Source organism: Mobula birostris, chromosome 7 (genome assembly GCF_030028105.1).
Source record: "Mobula birostris isolate sMobBir1 chromosome 7, sMobBir1.hap1, whole genome shotgun sequence".
NCBI lineage: Eukaryota > Metazoa > Chordata > Chondrichthyes > Myliobatiformes > Myliobatidae > Mobula > Mobula birostris.
In genome coordinates, this window is record NC_092376.1 from 167,049,414 (window position 1) to 167,065,841 (window position 16,428).

At 44.2% G+C, this 16,428-nt stretch overlaps 1 protein-coding gene and 1 long non-coding RNA gene across 5 annotated transcripts in view; one reads left to right on the plus strand and one right to left on the minus strand.

Annotated features, from left to right (window-relative positions):
• The window catches only part of LOC140200555 (uncharacterized), a 124,798-nt gene that overhangs the window by 46,668 nt on the left and 61,702 nt on the right, over positions 1-16,428 (minus strand). For both annotated transcript variants that reach the window (XR_011886661.1, XR_011886660.1), the window contains exon 2: positions 15,408-15,552. This is a non-coding gene — a long non-coding RNA (uncharacterized lncRNA). The remainder of the gene's footprint in view (positions 1-15,407; positions 15,553-16,428) is intronic.
• Positions 1-16,428, plus strand: part of LOC140200554 (fibroblast growth factor 1-like) — a 63,162-nt gene that overhangs the window by 32,894 nt on the left and 13,840 nt on the right. For all 3 annotated transcript variants that reach the window (XM_072264055.1, XM_072264052.1, XM_072264056.1), the window contains exon 3: positions 5,368-5,471. In XM_072264055.1, coding sequence (XP_072120156.1) covers positions 5,368-5,471 — 104 coding nt within the window. The remainder of the gene's footprint in view (positions 1-5,367; positions 5,472-16,428) is intronic.

A 16,428-nucleotide genomic window follows, 5' to 3' on the forward strand; every position in this document is an offset into this window, starting at 1 on the left:
CAGGTGAAGTTGAGTGAAGTTATCCCTCTGGTTCAAGGGCCTAATGGTTGAGAGGTAATAACTGTTCCTGAACTTGGTGGTGTGAGTCCTGAAGCTCCTGTACCTTCTTCCTGATGGCAGCAGTGAGAAGAGAGCATGTCCTGAGTGGCGGGGGTCTGTAATGATGATGATGCTTTCCTGTGACAACACTCTGTGTAGACGTGCTGAATGGTGGGGAGGGCTTTACCTGTAATGGACTGGGGCATCAGTCAGTAGGTGCTGTCCCAAATCTGGGGTTGGCGGCTATGCACCTCCATCTTCTTCGATCTTGCGACAGCACCGAGTACAGCCTCTCCTCCAGTTTGTTCTTGCTGGCCGCCTTGGCACCGCCTGCTGCTGCCCCCGCCAAACTCGAGCCCGAGGCCGTGACAGCCTCCAGCCGCAGCCGCTTCTTCGAGATTGGCCCTTCCTTAGCTGGAGGCCTTGGGCAGGTCCAGGCACACAGTGCAGTGCCTGAGTTCATCACGTCTCTTCTAAGTAAGTGCTCTAAGTAAGTGCGTGGTGAGGCTTTGATCCCTTCCACGGAAGATGGCCGTTGGCTCACAAGGAGCTCATCCGCCCTTTGTCAGGTTTTTTTTCAGTCCTGCTGGGTGTCCTCACACCCTCCTCACCAGACTAAGTCCGGTGGGGGAGCCGGCCAAGTCACCGACCACTTGACCACGGCCCCCGGCCGAGCGCCAGGCGCCCGCCCCCACCGAATCTCTCCAAACATCCGGCGTCCGACTGAAAACCATGGTCGAGAGGCTGGCGACCAAATGACTGGGGCACATCCACCACTTTCAGGAGTATTTTCCGCTCAAGGTCATTAGTGTTTCTATACTAGGCCGTGATGCAGTCGGACAATATACTCTCCACCACACATCCACAGAAGTATTATTGTGGACTGGATAACTGCTGTCACTGGGACCTGCTGCATTTGCAACATAGGCTAAGAAAATGAAAATGTTATTTATTCAGAGCACAGGTTCCTCCAGCCCACAAGCCACACTGCCCAGCAACCCACCCATTTAACACTGGACTAATCACAGAACATTTTACAAAGACCACTTAACCTTCTAGTCTTTGGACTGTGGGAGGAAACTGGATCTTCCGGAAGAAACCCACGCTGGCACAAGGAGAGTGTACAAACTCCTTACAGATGGCACTGGAAATGAACTCTGAAACCCTCCCGACCTGTAATAGTGTTATGCTTACTGCTACGTTACTATGGTGCCCCAAAGTAGTTTATTTTATTTAGGGTTAAAGCACAGCAACAAGCCCTTCCGGCTGAATGAGTCCACATTGCCTCATTACACTTATCGAATGGTGAAAGGTCTTGACAGAGTGGATGTGGAGATGATGTTTCCTATGGTGGGAGAGTCCAAGACCAGAGGACACAGCTTCAGTTCAGAGGGCCGTCCTTTTAGAACGGAGATGAGGAGAAATTTCTTTGGCCAAAGGGTGGTGAATCTGGTATTGATTGCCACAGGCAGCTATGGAGACCAAGTCTTTATGTATATTTAAGGCAGAGGTTGATAGATTCTTAATTGGTCAGGACATGAAGGGATATGGGGGTGTCGGCAAAGGCAGGAGACTGGAGCTGAGAGGAAAAATGGATCAGCCATGATGAAATGGTGGAGCAGACTCAATAGGCCAAATGGCTTAATTCTGCTCCCATATCTTATAGTTTTATGGTCTTATTACACCCAGGTGATAATTAATCTACTAATTGTCTTTAGAATGTGGGAGGAAACCTGGGTACCCGGAGGAGACCTATGTGGTCACTGGGAGATTGTACAAACTCCTTACAGAAAGTAGCAAGAATTGACCCTGGGTCACTCATGCTGTAAAGCGACGTGCTGACCACTATGCTTCTGTGCCACCAATTACTGGAAAGTTCCGGTGATCCGGCAAGTTCGGGACATTAGTGCTGTAAGAATTGCACATTTTCAGGATTATTGGATATTTTTCCCCACCTATACCCTGCAATAGGATAACATATTTTCTAGTGAATCTGGATAGGTTTCAGAGAAGCACGGGAAACAGAATGAGGTGAGTTTTCATGGAGTGTGGGAACCAGGGTTCTGGTGTGTTAGAGGGAGAGTGGAAGTACACACCCAGTGAACCAGACACCGAGCCGCTAGGATATCTGACAAATCAGATGGTGAATTATCAGAACTTTTTCATACATCATTCAATTGCTTTTCACTCTTGGTCTCTCATTCCTTCTCTTACATTTAAACTTTATGGTGTAGGTGTGGCATGGCCTGGTCCCTTCACACCACAGATTAAGTTACTTGGTCGCTTTGGGATCATAGAAACACAGAAGGTTTATGGCACTGAAGCAGCAATTTGGTCCATCATTTGCAGCTTTGACTTGTCTCACAGTCTCAGTTCAAAGCCCAGTAGTTTTCAGAATCAGGTTTAATATCTTTGATGTGTGTCATGAAATTTATTGTTTATGTGGCAGCAGTACATCACAATACATAATAATAAAAACTGTAAATTACAGTAAACATATATATTTTTTTAATTCAGTAAGTAGTGCAAAAAGAGAATAAAAAAGTAGTGGGGTAGAGTCCATGGGTTCAATGTCCATTCAGAAATCTGATGACAAAGAGGAAGAAGCTGTTCCTGAGTTGTTGAGTGTGTGTCTTCAGGCTCTGGTACCTCCTCCCTGATGGTAGCATTGAGAAGAAGGGGTGCCCCAGGTGCCACCTTTTTGAGGCATCGGTCCTTAAAGATGTCCTGGATGCTGGGGAAGCTATTGCCCATGACGGAGTTGTCTGGGTTCACAGCTTTCTGCAGCGGGTAATTACTTCGTCCAAATGCTTTTTCCATGTGGCAGGAAGTTTCTGCCTCCAGCACCATTTCAGGGAGTGAGTTTGAGACTTACCGTGCTCCCTGGATGTAAAGGAAACTTCCTCAAATACCCTCTAATCTTCTACCAGTTACTTTAAATCTTGGCCCCTGGTTATTGACCTCTTTGCTAAGGGAAATAGTTCCTTTCTTTCCACCCTAGTTAGGCCTCTTAGAACTTCACATACTCACTTTCCCTCAGCCTCATCTGGTCCAAAGTAAACAAATCAGCTTGACTAAACTTTCTTCGGTACTAAAATCCTTCAGTTCTTACATTTTCCATCAGTAACATAACATCCTTCCTGAATGTGATTTCATTGCAAGTTCAACAATGGCTTTTTCTAAGTTACCAAGTTTTGAACATAAACTTCCCCAAGTCATAACTTCTGTTTTCTTACTCCATGGCTTAGTATTTTCCTTACATCCTTTTCTCATTTTTGTTAAATAAGGAGGAAAGAAAACAGAGATTGCGGGTGCTGGAATCGGGGGAAAAAGGCATAAGGCACTGGAGGAAGTCAACAGGTCAGGCTGCAGCTTTCTAGAGCAGGGGTTCCCACCCTTTTTTATGCCATGGACCAATATCATCGAGCAAGGTGTCCATGGAGCCCAGATTGGGAACCCCTGTTCTAGGGAAATGGAGATTCGACATCCCATTGAAATGCCTTGCCCTAAAATGTCAGCTGTCCATTTGCCTCCGTAGATGCTGCCCAACCCAGTGAGTTTCTACAGAGACTTTTCTGAGCTGCTCGAGGAAACTGAACCAATAGAAAGAATGCAGAAGCATCAGCATCAGTCTGAAACAAGAGATGGAAGCAGCCAGATAGGTTCACAGCATCCACATAGAAGGAGGAGGAGAAGATGGCGGCACGACACATCCAGTGAATGATATCTGTAATCTATCAAGTAGGAGATCGTGCACAATTCTGATTTGATGGAGACAGATGTGAGAGTACGGAGGAACATCTGGAGAAACTTCTGAAATGCCTGCTTCGCTGCCGCTGCTACTGTGTGGAAACTGGAATCTCTGGAGCAGAAGGCCCCGAATCCTCGGCTTTGCTTATTTTGGCGGCCGGGGCGAGGTCGAAGGCGCTCGGGAGAGGATGGCGCTCGGGAGGCTGTATCGGAGGGGCTGGTCGGAGGCTCGAAGCTTTCGGATGGACGGACTCGGTGTCGGCTGTGGTCGGCTGCTTCCAAGGCATCAGCAGTTGTCAACGCCTTGGAGTTTTATGATGGGGAGTTTCTCTCTTTTGCCGCCTGCAACCAGGGATTTGGGAGTCGATCGGGACTTGAGACTTTTTTTACTGTGCCCACGGTCTGTTCTTTATCAAATTATGGTATTGTTTAGCACTGTTGTAACTATATGTTATAATTATGTGGTTCTGTTAGTGTTAGTCTTTGGTTTGTCCTGTTTTCTGTGATATCACTCTGGAGGAACATTGTATCATTTCTTAATGCATGTATGCATTTCTAAATGATAATAAAAGAGGACTGAGTGTTCTCATAATCTAAAAAAAAAGTGGTCTCTTCTCCTTAAGTTGGAGGACAAATCCCCATCAGTTAATCCACATAAACATTTCAGCCTCAGACTCTTAAGATTCCACAATATGCTATTAGCTAAGACAAGAATTCTGTGAGGCTTGATACTTTGCCCATCAGCTTGCCGCATCACAGAACAACCAAAATAGTAATGATAACACACGCAAAATGCTGGAGGAACTCAGCAGGCCAGGCAGCATCTATGGAAAAGAGTGTCCTGCTGAAGGATCTCGGCCCAAAACGCTGACTGTACGCTTTTCCATTGATGCTGCCTGGCCTGCTAAGTTCCTCCAGCATTTTGTCTGTGTAGCTTGGATTTATAGCATCTGCAGATTTTCCCTTGTTTGAAAATAGTAATGACTGTGGGAACCTTTCCCATGTTGGGTCCTTTTTCCATTAGATTTACTCACACACTCAATGAACATGCTTCAAAAAATCAAGACATCGCTTCCACCCATCCGAGATATTTATCAGGAGTTGCAAAACCAGGGCCCTTAGCATTGTTAAGGATCCCTCCCACCCATCCCATTATCTATTGACCCTCTACCATCAGGCAGGAGGTACTGTAGCATTAGGACAAGGACTGTTAAGAATGGGAAACAGCTTCTTCCCCAGGCCGTGAGACTATTGCACTCCCTGCCTTCTCCCAGGTCTCGTCAGGTATGAAGCACCAGTAATGTTATGCTATTTACTTCTTAACTTGTGTCTTTATGCAAAATGTCAATCTTCTGGAATATATTTTATCTATTTGTTAACTTACTTGTGGTAATATTACTTTATGTGTTTTTTTTGTGAGTTATATGTACTGTGTTGTGTCCCTTAGTCCAGGGAAATGTTATTTTGTTGAATGACAATGAACCTGAACTTGAACTTTTACTTGAAATTTGCATCTTAGTTGCTCAATTTCGTCTTGTGGAAAATAAAATTCACCTTTCTGCCTTCCTCCTTTTTCAGTTCAGCTTCGGCTGCAGGCCGTGTGCAGAGGAGTGGTGACAATTCAGGGGGTTGAAGCCGGACACTACCTGGCAATGAGTGAAAAGGGTCATCTTCATGGCTCGGTAAGGAGAAACCTTGGCATTCCTGTGGAATTACATCATTATATGTAGATTGCACAATGCATCATTTACGTTCAGAGTTAACTGGAAAATGTCATGGGCTTTCAGTTGGGAAATTACTCCCCTGTCCACTCTCCTCTGTTTCCCCTTCTATTCCCACCTTTTTTTGTTTTCCCCCATTCTGGTAGCCTTCTCAGCCTTTCTCTTCTTCCCAACCCCCCAACTCCATCATGACCTGCCCATCACCTCCCTCTGGTTCCCTACCTCGTTCCCTTTATTCCATAGTCTACTGTCCTCTGCTCTCAGATTCCTTCTTTAGTTATTTACCATCTCCACCTATCACCTCCCAGCTACTCGCATCAACCCCCACCCACCCACCTTACCCCTCATCTGGTCTCACTTATCCCCTGCAAGTTTGTATCCCCTCCCCTTCCCTTCCAAAGTTTGAAGTAAGTTTACTATCCAAGTACATATATGTCACCACGTACAACCCTAAGATTCACTTCCTTGTGGGCATACTCAACAAATCTATGAGCACCTCTGTCAGTCAAAGTAACCATGGATATTGCATCCTAGCTGTCTAGATATGCAAGACAGGGCAGTACGATATGGACAGCAAGCTCCCCCTCGCCACACAACTGGTGAACCCAAAGGAACAGCAGGGGCCGATACAGTTCGGTACCGGCAGTGTTTCAGGAGTTGCCAGTCAGCATTGAATTCCCAAAGCCTTCCCCACGAGTGGGTATAGCCACAAGGCAGCAGAGGTTTGAGATCAGAGTTTCCCTTCTCCTAGATGAGCTGCCAACCACCGCTGACGAGCCCCATCTGCCCGAAACGACTGGTTTTAAGGTGCCAGTAACCAGCCTTTGTCCCTTCTCCTGCTGGTGAAATGGTTCCGACAGGCTTAGAAGCTAAGCCACACATGAAGGCCAGGAGTTGGACTTGGTTGTCAGGGCTATTTGAGGCACTTCCCATATGGGACTATTTAATAGGTAGTGGGAGCTTGTCCCCATTACTACCTCTGGCTGTAACAAACTTAAGGAACCACAACTATTGAATAATAGCTATAACTGAATCAGTGAAAGACCACTCAACTAGGGCGTTCAACCAGAGTGAAGAAGACAATAAACTGCACTAATACAAAAAGAAGAAACAATAATAAATAAATAACAAGAAAAATCGAGAACATGAGATGAAGAGTCCTTGAAAGTGAGTCCACAGGTGGCATGAACATTTAAGAACATAAGAACATAAGAAATAGGAGCAGGAGTCGGCCATCTGGCCCATCAAGCCTGCCCCGCCATTCAATAAAGTCATGGCTGATCTGTCCGTAAACTCAGCTCTATCTACCTGCCTTTTCCCCATAACCCTTAATTCCCCTACTATGTAAAAATCTAACTGTATCTTAAATATATTTAGTGAAGAAGCCTCAACTGCTTCCCTGGGCAGAGAATTCTACGGATTCACCACTCTCTGAGAAAAACAGTTTCTCCTCATCTCCATCCTAAATCTTCTCCCCTGAATCTTGAGGCGATGTCCCCTAGTTGTAGTCTCACCTACCAATGGAAACAACTTTCCTGCTTCTATCTTACCTATCCCTTTCAAAATTTTGTATGTTTCTATAAGATCCCCTCTCATTCTTCTGAATTCCAGAGAGTATAGTCCCAGGCGACTCAATCTCTCCTCTTAGGTTAACCCCTTCATCCCTGGAATCAACCTGGTGAACCTCTTCTGCACTGCCTCCAAAGCCAGTATATCCTTCCTCAAGTATGGAGACCAGAACTGCACACAGTACTTCAGGCACGGCCTCACCAGTACCCTGTATAGTTGCAGCATGACCTCCCTGTTCCTGAATTCAATCCTCTAGCAATGAAAGCCAACGTTCCATCTGGCTTCTTAATAACCTGTTGTACCTGCAAGCCAACTTTTTAAGATTCATGAACAAGCACTCACAAGTCCCTCTGCACAACAGTATGCTGCAATCTTTCACCATTTAAACAATAATCTGCTCTTCTATTATTCCTTCCAAAGTGGATGATCTCGCATTTACCAACGTTGTATTCCATCTGCCAGATCTTGGCCCACTCACTTAACCTATCTATATCCCTCTGCAGACTCTCCACATCCTCTGTACAATTTGTTTTTCCACTCAGATTAGTGTCATCAGCAAATTTTGCTACGCTACACTCAGTCCCCTCTTCCAAATCATCAATGTAAATGGTAAACAGCTGCGGGCCCAGCACCGACCCCTGCGGCACCCCACTCACCATTGACTGGCAACCGGAGAAACACCCATTTATACCAACTGTCTGCCTTAACCAATCGACTATCCATGCCAATATACTTCCTCCGACTCCATGCATCCATATCTTATTTATAAGCCTCTTGTGTGGCACCTTATCGAATGCCTTCTGGAAGTCGAAGTATATGACATCCACCTGTTCCCCTCTATCCACTGTACTCATTATGTCCTGAAAGAATTCCAGTAAGTTTGTCAAACAGGACCTGCCCTTTCTGAATCCATGCTGCGTCTGTCTAATGGAACCACTCCTTTCTAAATGTTTCGCTATTTCTTCCTTAATGACAGCTTCAAGCATTTTCCCGACTACGGATGTTAAGCTAACTGGCCTATAGTTGCCCATCTTTAGTCTACAATCAATGATGAGTCAACTGAAGTTATCCCCTTTGTTTCAAGAGCCTGATGGTTGAGGGTCCCCCTTCTTGTTCTGGCTTCTGCCTCCTTCCTTTCTAGTCCTGATGAAGGGTGCTCACTGTCTGGAGTTAGCACATCATTGTGGGACTCTCCTCACTGTTCTAGTTTACTCCCGCAGCCCGAAGGTTGACTTCTGGGCAAATTATTCACTATAAGTAGTCCCTAATAAGGAGGTAGGTGGCTTAACTTGGAGGAGTTAAGAGGTATGTTGGGAGAATTGAAAATGGGATTAGCATTAACTGAGTGTGAGTGCTCACTGCGGTCTCCGTGGGCTGTTCTGTGCTGTGTGACTCTATAACGAAATTGCTGGAGTGCGTGACAAAATAAAATATTTTCTTCAAAGAGCCAGTATGAAGATAATGGAATGAATGGCCACTTTTTATTCTGTAAGATCCTATAATTCTAGTGGAATTGTAATTCCTGCAGTAGTATGAGAAAAAGTCCTGCAAACTGCCAGGGGTGCTGGTGAAAAATATGCTTATTTAAGAGGCTCTTGTAGGCACATGAATGTGCAGAGAGTGGAGGGATATTTACCTTGTGATGGTTGAAGGAATTAGTTTAGTTAGGTATTTAGTTACACGTTTAAAAATAATATATTATATATACAGTATAAGTAAATGATATATATACAGCAATGTGCAAAAGTCTTAGGCACATATACCTACGGTGACTTAGACTTTTGCACGGTACTGTAGTAATTTTATGTATTGCACTGTACTGCTGCCACATAAAAAAAAGAAAATTTCATGACAGATGTGAGTGATGATAAACCTGATTCTGATATGGATCTCTATTGTGGACTGCGAGTGGGAAAGGGGCAGGGAGAGGGGAATCAGGTTTGGGAAAAGGGGAAGGGAGAGGGGAGGGAGCTGGAAGAGAGACATCCTGTAATGCTCAATAAACCAATTGTTTGGAATCAAATGACCCTGCCTGGTGTCTCAGTGTGGGGTGTGCCTGCACCTGCACCAACACCCATCCCCGGCACTTCTTCTCCGCCACCTGTCCCACACGCTCCCACGGCACTCCACCGTCACCATTCCCAACATCCTCTGCTCCCACCAGATTTACAAACACGCTCTCCACTCACATTGACAAATACAGTTCTGTGCAAGTCTTAGTAAGCACTCTAATTATATACATGTGCCTAAGACTTTAAGATAGTTATTGTATAAAATATAATGATATCATATAATTAAAAAAAATATATATATAGTATATAATAAATAAATAAAGGGGCAGCGTGGGTTTCCTCAGGGTGCTCCATTTTTCTCCAATGTTCCTAGGACATAGAAGTTAGAGGGTTAACGGGTCACATAGGTGTAATCGGACTGTACTGGCTCAATGGGCCAGAAGGGCCTGTTACTGTACTGTATCTTTAAATTAAAAAAATAGGTAGATAGGGGAATAAATTAGTGAATACATGGATGAATGACTGAAGATTTCAGTGCTGCATTGAGAGGTGAAAGGCCTCTTTCTGTACACTTCTATGCTCTGTCAGCTTTCTATTTATTTCTTTGAGATACAGCGTGGGATAGGCTTGTCCAGCCCTTCAAGCTGCGCTGCCCAGCAATCCCCCGATTTAACCCTCACCTAATCATGGGACAATTTACAATGACCAATTAGCTTCCCAACCAGTACATCTTTGGAATGTGGGAGGAAACCAGAGGTGGTCACAGAGAGAACGTACAAACTCTTTATAGGCAGGGATGGGAACTGAACCCGGGTCACCTGTACTGTAAGGTTCTATGCTTGTACAGTGCAGGATGACACTCCGGGAGGACACCAAAAGCAGATGTACAAAGTTAAGGAGGATTCCGTGCTATAAGGATCATGAAAGTGAGATCAGGCCTCAGGCTTTTGGAGTGAAGTCAACTTTGTGAGTTGGTCAGGGTCATCTGTTGTAGCACCTGAAAGAAACCCACACAGTCACGGGGAGAACATACAACCTCCTTACAGGATTATTCAAAGCAAGCCATGTCTAACAGCACTATGGGAGGGATTTTAGCCACCAAAGACAAGAAAGGTTCTGTCAGGACACAAATACAAATATTAAAACTCTAAAACCCATCTCTAACAAGGCATATTGCAGACCAATCCACAGGCTAGAGAAGGGTTAGTTATTTAAATATTATAATGGCAAGTGAAAAAAACTATAAGTTTTAGAAACTGAAAATGTTGGAGATAGTGAAGATGACCAGCAGCTTCGGTGGACAGAGAATAAAAGTTAATGTTTTAGTTTGATGACTTTGGTGGGGTGAGGAAATGTGGTTGGGGGATTGAGAGGGTGCAGTGCGGATTGTGTAAAAGAATTGTTGGGTCAAGATGTTAGTGCTTTCCAGTTGGACAGGTTTATTCGCTTCACCCGTCCTCTGCAATCAAGTTAAATCCCCAGCCCTATCATTTTATTCTCTGAAGAAGCCTCTGATTTCCTCCATCATCGTCACTTGCAATCTTCCCTCACACCACGGCCCTGCCAATCTCTCCCTGAGTCCTGCCCATAGTTCTGCCATCCTCTCCATAGCCTGTGTGATGTAATTTCCAGCCTTTTCAACCTGGCAACCTGTCCCTGGGCAGGGAATATGGAAAAACCATCAGATTCAATAGATCAGTCCTCAGGGGAAACAGTCTTCCTGTTATCAAAGCAGCATCTCTCATTCCACCACAGTCTCTGCTCTCTTCCTCTCCTCCCACCTCTGATATCCACTAACTTACATACATCCTTGTCTCCCTTTGGTGGCAGAAGATACAAAAGCCAAAAAGCATGTGCCATCAGGCTGAAGGACAGTTTATTTTGTTGCAAAACTGTTAAGACTATTAAGATGCAATTTTGACCTCACAATCTACTTTATCATGGTCTTGCACCTTACTGTCTGCCTGTACTTTCCCTGTAACTGTAATACTGTAGTCTGCATTCGGAGATTGCTTTTCTCAGGATGATGTACTGAGGTGATGAAATGACCTGTACGGGTGACAGGGAAAACAAACTCTTCACTGTACATGTGACAATAATAAAGAAATTCCCAATTACCAATGATCAATATCTTGGAGTATCTGAAGCAACATTCCTTCTGTTCCATGAATTAACGAACATTAAAATCCTATCAACTCCTCCAAAAAAAATCCAAGTTCAGGCGAGGTGTCTTTCAGCTTATGTTTCAATCAAAGCAACTGACTGCTTTTAACTACTAAGTGATTACTAAAACACATAATATTGATTTATATTCCTCCTTATAAAGTCAATCACTATCCCTTTTGGCTCTGAGATCTCATCTCAGCAAAATAGATTGATGGAATGATTTCCAGTAGTGCAAGTTTGATCACTGTCAAGACAGAAATTCATCTTTGTTTGCTTTCACTTGATACGTGATATAGTGCCATTGCTCTCCATTTCCAAAAGTCATTTATTTATTTATTTATCTATCTATTTATTGATTGATTGATTGAGATACAGAGCAGAACAGGTCCTTCCGACCCTTTTGAGCCATGCTGCTGAGCAATCCCCGAATTAATCTTAGCACATCACAGGACACTTTACAATGACCAATTAACTACCAATAGGTACATTTTGGACTATGGAAGGAAACTGGATCACCTGGAGGAAACAGTACAAACAATTTTGAAAAGCAGGGTTTGAATGCGTTCATGATTACCCTGTGTGTTTATCACAAATGACCAAAGATATTCTGTGATCTGTATCCCAATTACTTCTCATAGCTTCTTTGAAGACCATTATACAAAATTCTAGTATTTGTAGGTTCACAGAACTTACAGTACCATGCAAAAGTATTAGGCACATTTATATAGCTAGGGTGCTTGAGACTTTTGTACCATATTGTATTTGTCAGTGTCTCTAACTTTATAGCTTACTATATTTTAGATTCAAACCCAGCTACTTCTGAAGTGCAGTGTGGGTTTTGGCCCTTATTGCTCTTTCAACCAATGAGTGTAAGATCTCAACCAACATCTGGTATTCTCATCCCTTGACTAATTACTTTGAACCCTAGCCCCTCATTAATGACTTCTTAGCTAAGGGAAGTGGGCCCTTCCTACTCACTCTGCCTATGTCCTTTGTAATCTAATAAACCAAAAATAAATCTCCCCTCAGCTTTCTCTATTCCAACGAAAGCAAGCCTTGTGCTTTCTTTATTTCCCACACAATTTACTTTACTAACATTTCCTGCGCTTCACTCCAGACTACGTCTGACAGCTTGGAATCATCAGTTTCAAGGGGAGGGGTTGGGGTTAAAGAAAGGTCTTTTAAAGGCAAAGTCAAGTTTTAAACACAAGAGGTTCTACAGGTACTAGAAATCCAGAGTGACACACGTAAAATGCTGGAGGAACTCAGCAGGTCAGGCAGCATCTATGGGAAGGAATAATCAGCCAGTGTTTCAAGCCCAGAGTCAGAATCAGGTTTATTATCACATGTGTCATGAAATTTGTTAACTTAGCAGCAGTAGTTCGATTGACCCTCTATCAGGACTCAGTTGTCATGTGCACAAGTACATGTATGTACAGGTGCAATGAAATAATTACCCATAGCAGCATCACAGGCACATGGCATCAGATAGACAGCATTTACAAGAACATAAACAGAATTTTTACAAGAGAAAACAATTAGAACAAAAAAGATTACATTACAGTGCAAAGTGGTCACCCTGCAGCCATGTTGCGGTGGTGATTTGAGTGACAGAGTGAGTTGTCCTCTCAGGCCTCATGCCTTAATCTATAACCTCAGGTGCAAAATGTAAACTCAAGGTGAAATTACACTAAATTTCCTACTGATGCAGTCTATCATCAGCAATGTGATTTAATCTATTTGCACAGTACTGTGTTTGTTAATTGGAGCGGAGAGTAAGTTTCTCAATCAGGTGGGAGCAAAGGATGTTGGGAATGATGAGACTGGAGCACCATGGGAGGGGTGTGGCACAGGTGACAGAGAAGGAGTGCCCGGTGCGGGGTTGGTACTGGTGCAGACGAACTCAGCCCTGAGACACCCGGCAAGGTCATTTGATCCCAAACAATTGGTTTGTTGATCATTACAGGATGTCTCTCTGGTGCATCCCGCTCCCTCTCCCCTCTCTTCTCCTTTTCCCAGCCACGATTCCCTTCTCTCCCCTCCCCTCCCCTTTTCCTATTCTCAGTCCATACTGGAGACCCACATCAGAATCAGTTTATCATCACTCACATATGTCATAAAATTTGCTTTTTTTTTGTGTCAGCAGTACAGTGCAAAACACAGAATCAATACAGTACTGTGTAAAGGTCTCAGGCACCCTAGATACAGTATATATATACGTCCCTAAGACTTTTGCACAGTACTGTGCATCATCAACAGACCAACATTTCCCAAGTTTCTTTCTCCTCAGCTTGCATGGTGTGGATACTACCCTTCTCTGCCACCTGTCCCACGTTCCTCCCATGGCACTCCTCCCTCCCCGTTCCCAACGGTTTGCTCCCAGCTAATTTACAAACTCGCTCCCCACTTCACGTTGACAAATACAGTGCTGTGCAAAAGTCTTAGGCATCTTCGCTATATATATGCCCAAGACTTGTGCACAGTACTGTAAATATGGGAGGCCCTCAGGTATTCTGGCCAATAATTATCAATCAGCTGAAATTGAGAAATCAATAATTTTCACTACCCTCTCAGTGTCAAGCAACTAAGGTTTCACCTGCTCCTTCAACGTGACCTAAAGGATCTCACGGCACTGTTCTAAGGATCTAGTACTGTACAAATGTCTTAGGCACAAACTGTACATATAGCTATGGTGCCTAACTTTTGCACAATACTGTAGTAATTTTATGAATGGCACTGTACTGCTGCCACCAAAAGAAGAACAAATTTCATGGCAACACACATCAAAGTTGTTGGTGAATGCAGCAGGCCAGGCAGCATCTCTAGGAAGAGGTACAGTCAACGTTTCACGCCGAGACCCTTCGTCAGGACTAACTGAAGGAAGAGCTAGTAAGAGATTTGGAAGTGGGAGGGGGAGGGGAGATCCAAAATGATAGGAGACGACAGGAGGGGGAGGGATGGAGCCAAGAGCTGGACAGTTGATTGGCAAAAGGGATATGAGAGGATAGTGGGACAGGAGGCCTAAGGAGAAAGAAATGGGGAAGGGGGGGGAAACCCAGAGGATGGGCAAGGGGTATAGTCAGAGGGACAGAGGGAGAAAAAGGAGAGAGAGAGAAAGAATGTGTGTATATAAATAAATAACAGATGGAGTAAGAGGGGGAGGTGGGGCATTAGCGGAAGTTAGAGAAGTTAATGTTCATGGCATATGTGAATGATGATAAATCTATTCTGATATGAGTTTCTATTGTGGAGTGAGAGTGGGAAAGGGTCAGGGAGAGGGGAATCATGGTTGGGAAAAGGTGAAGGCAGAGGGGAGGGAGTGGGAAGCACCAGAGAGACATTTTGTAATGATCAATGAACCAATTGTTTGGAGTCAAGTGACCTTGCCTGGTGTCTCAGGGCTGGTGTGTCTGCACCCAATGCCACCACTCAGCTCCCCGCTCTGCCCTGGCACTCCTTCTCTGGCACCTGTTCCACATGCCCCCTGTGGCACTCCACCATCGCTATTCCCAACAACCTTTGCTCCCGTCGGATTTACAAACTCATGCTCTGCTCCACGTTGACAAACACAGCACTGTGTAAAAGTCTGAGGCACCTAGCTATATCCAGTAGATGTGCGGAAGACATTTGCAGAGTACAGTACTGTAAATATGGGAGTTCCTCGGGCATCCTGGTCAACAATTATCACTCAGCAGAAATCACTACTTAAAAATTGTTCAATTATTTCACTGCTATTTCTGAGAACATGCAGATTTCAAGCAGCTCTCTATGCTTCCTGTATTAGCACAGCGACCTTATTTCAAAAAGAACCGTTGAACGCCTTGACAACCTAAATTTGGGAAAGGCATGAAGTAAATGTCAGCCTTCCTTTGTATTTTCTATCCTACTGGAGTAGAAATACAACCATGCCCTGTACCTGAAAAGGATTCTTTGATCACAAAGAGCTCTGTACAAAAATGTGTTTCTCCGTAACAGCTTCCTTCCCCCCACTCCTCCCTCTTTTGCTTTCCTTCCTTGCTATTCTTTCTCATGCTCTTTCCTGTCAAACCATAAATCACGGCCTACAACTTGGCTCCCCTGGAAGAGATAAGTATAGGGGAGGTAACATCTTGGTAAATTACTGTTATAAGACAAAGGAAACACTACTCACCTGCAAACACTGAGCTGAGGACAGCTGCTCTTCCCCGGAGCAATGAAGAAACTGGAAAAACGAGTCAGAAAGAAAGGATTCTTGAAATTCATCGTCGCAGCCTTGCAATATTAGCTGATCCTCCTGCTCGACAGCTCATCACTCCCTGTAATAAAAAATATAGTCAAAGTTATTCACAGCATGTTTCTTTATTTTTCACAGTAACGTAATATTTCCTTACTAATCTATTCACCAGAACATCCTTCTTGATGGCACAGATTCTTAGAGCTCTGCAGTAATGAGCATGGAAACAGAACATTCACTCAACTTGTCCATGCCGACCAAGATGTCCAACTGAGCCTGTATACAGCCCATATTTCCCTAAATCTTTCTTACCCACTTACCTGTCCAAATATCTTCTAAGTGTTGTCTTTGTACTCATCTCAACCACTTCTGGCATCTCCGTCCAACCCCCCCTGAAATTTCTGAAGGATTGATAGAGGCTTATAAGGTTATGAGAGGCAGAGATAGAGTCGGCAGGGAGGATCTTTTTCCCCTGAGGGTGAGAGTGGGTAGGTTCAAGAGGGATGTGAGGCGTACGTTTTTGGACTCAGAGAGTGATAGATACCACCTGGTATGGTGGTGGTGGCAAATACGTTAGAGGCTTTTAAGAGACATTTAGAGAGGAACATGAATATGAGGAAGATGGAGGGATATGGACATTATGTAGGTAGGAGAGATTCTTTTCTTGGAGGGAGGGGTTGATTTAATTTTTAGCTGGTTCAGCACAACACTGTGGGCCGAGGGGCCTGTTCCTGTGCTGTACTCTTCTATGCACTAACTCATCAATCCCAATATCTCACTGAGGATGAAAATGAGGCTTAAAGTAGATGGACCACTGACGAGCATGGAGACTTAGCCTGTTTGATTGGCTGGATCTTATTTCAGCCAATAGTTCCAGTGTCTAGTCTGAACGTACCCTTTCCACTACCGAGGAAATTGGGCATCCATTAACCTATGATAACTATATTGATGACTGGTG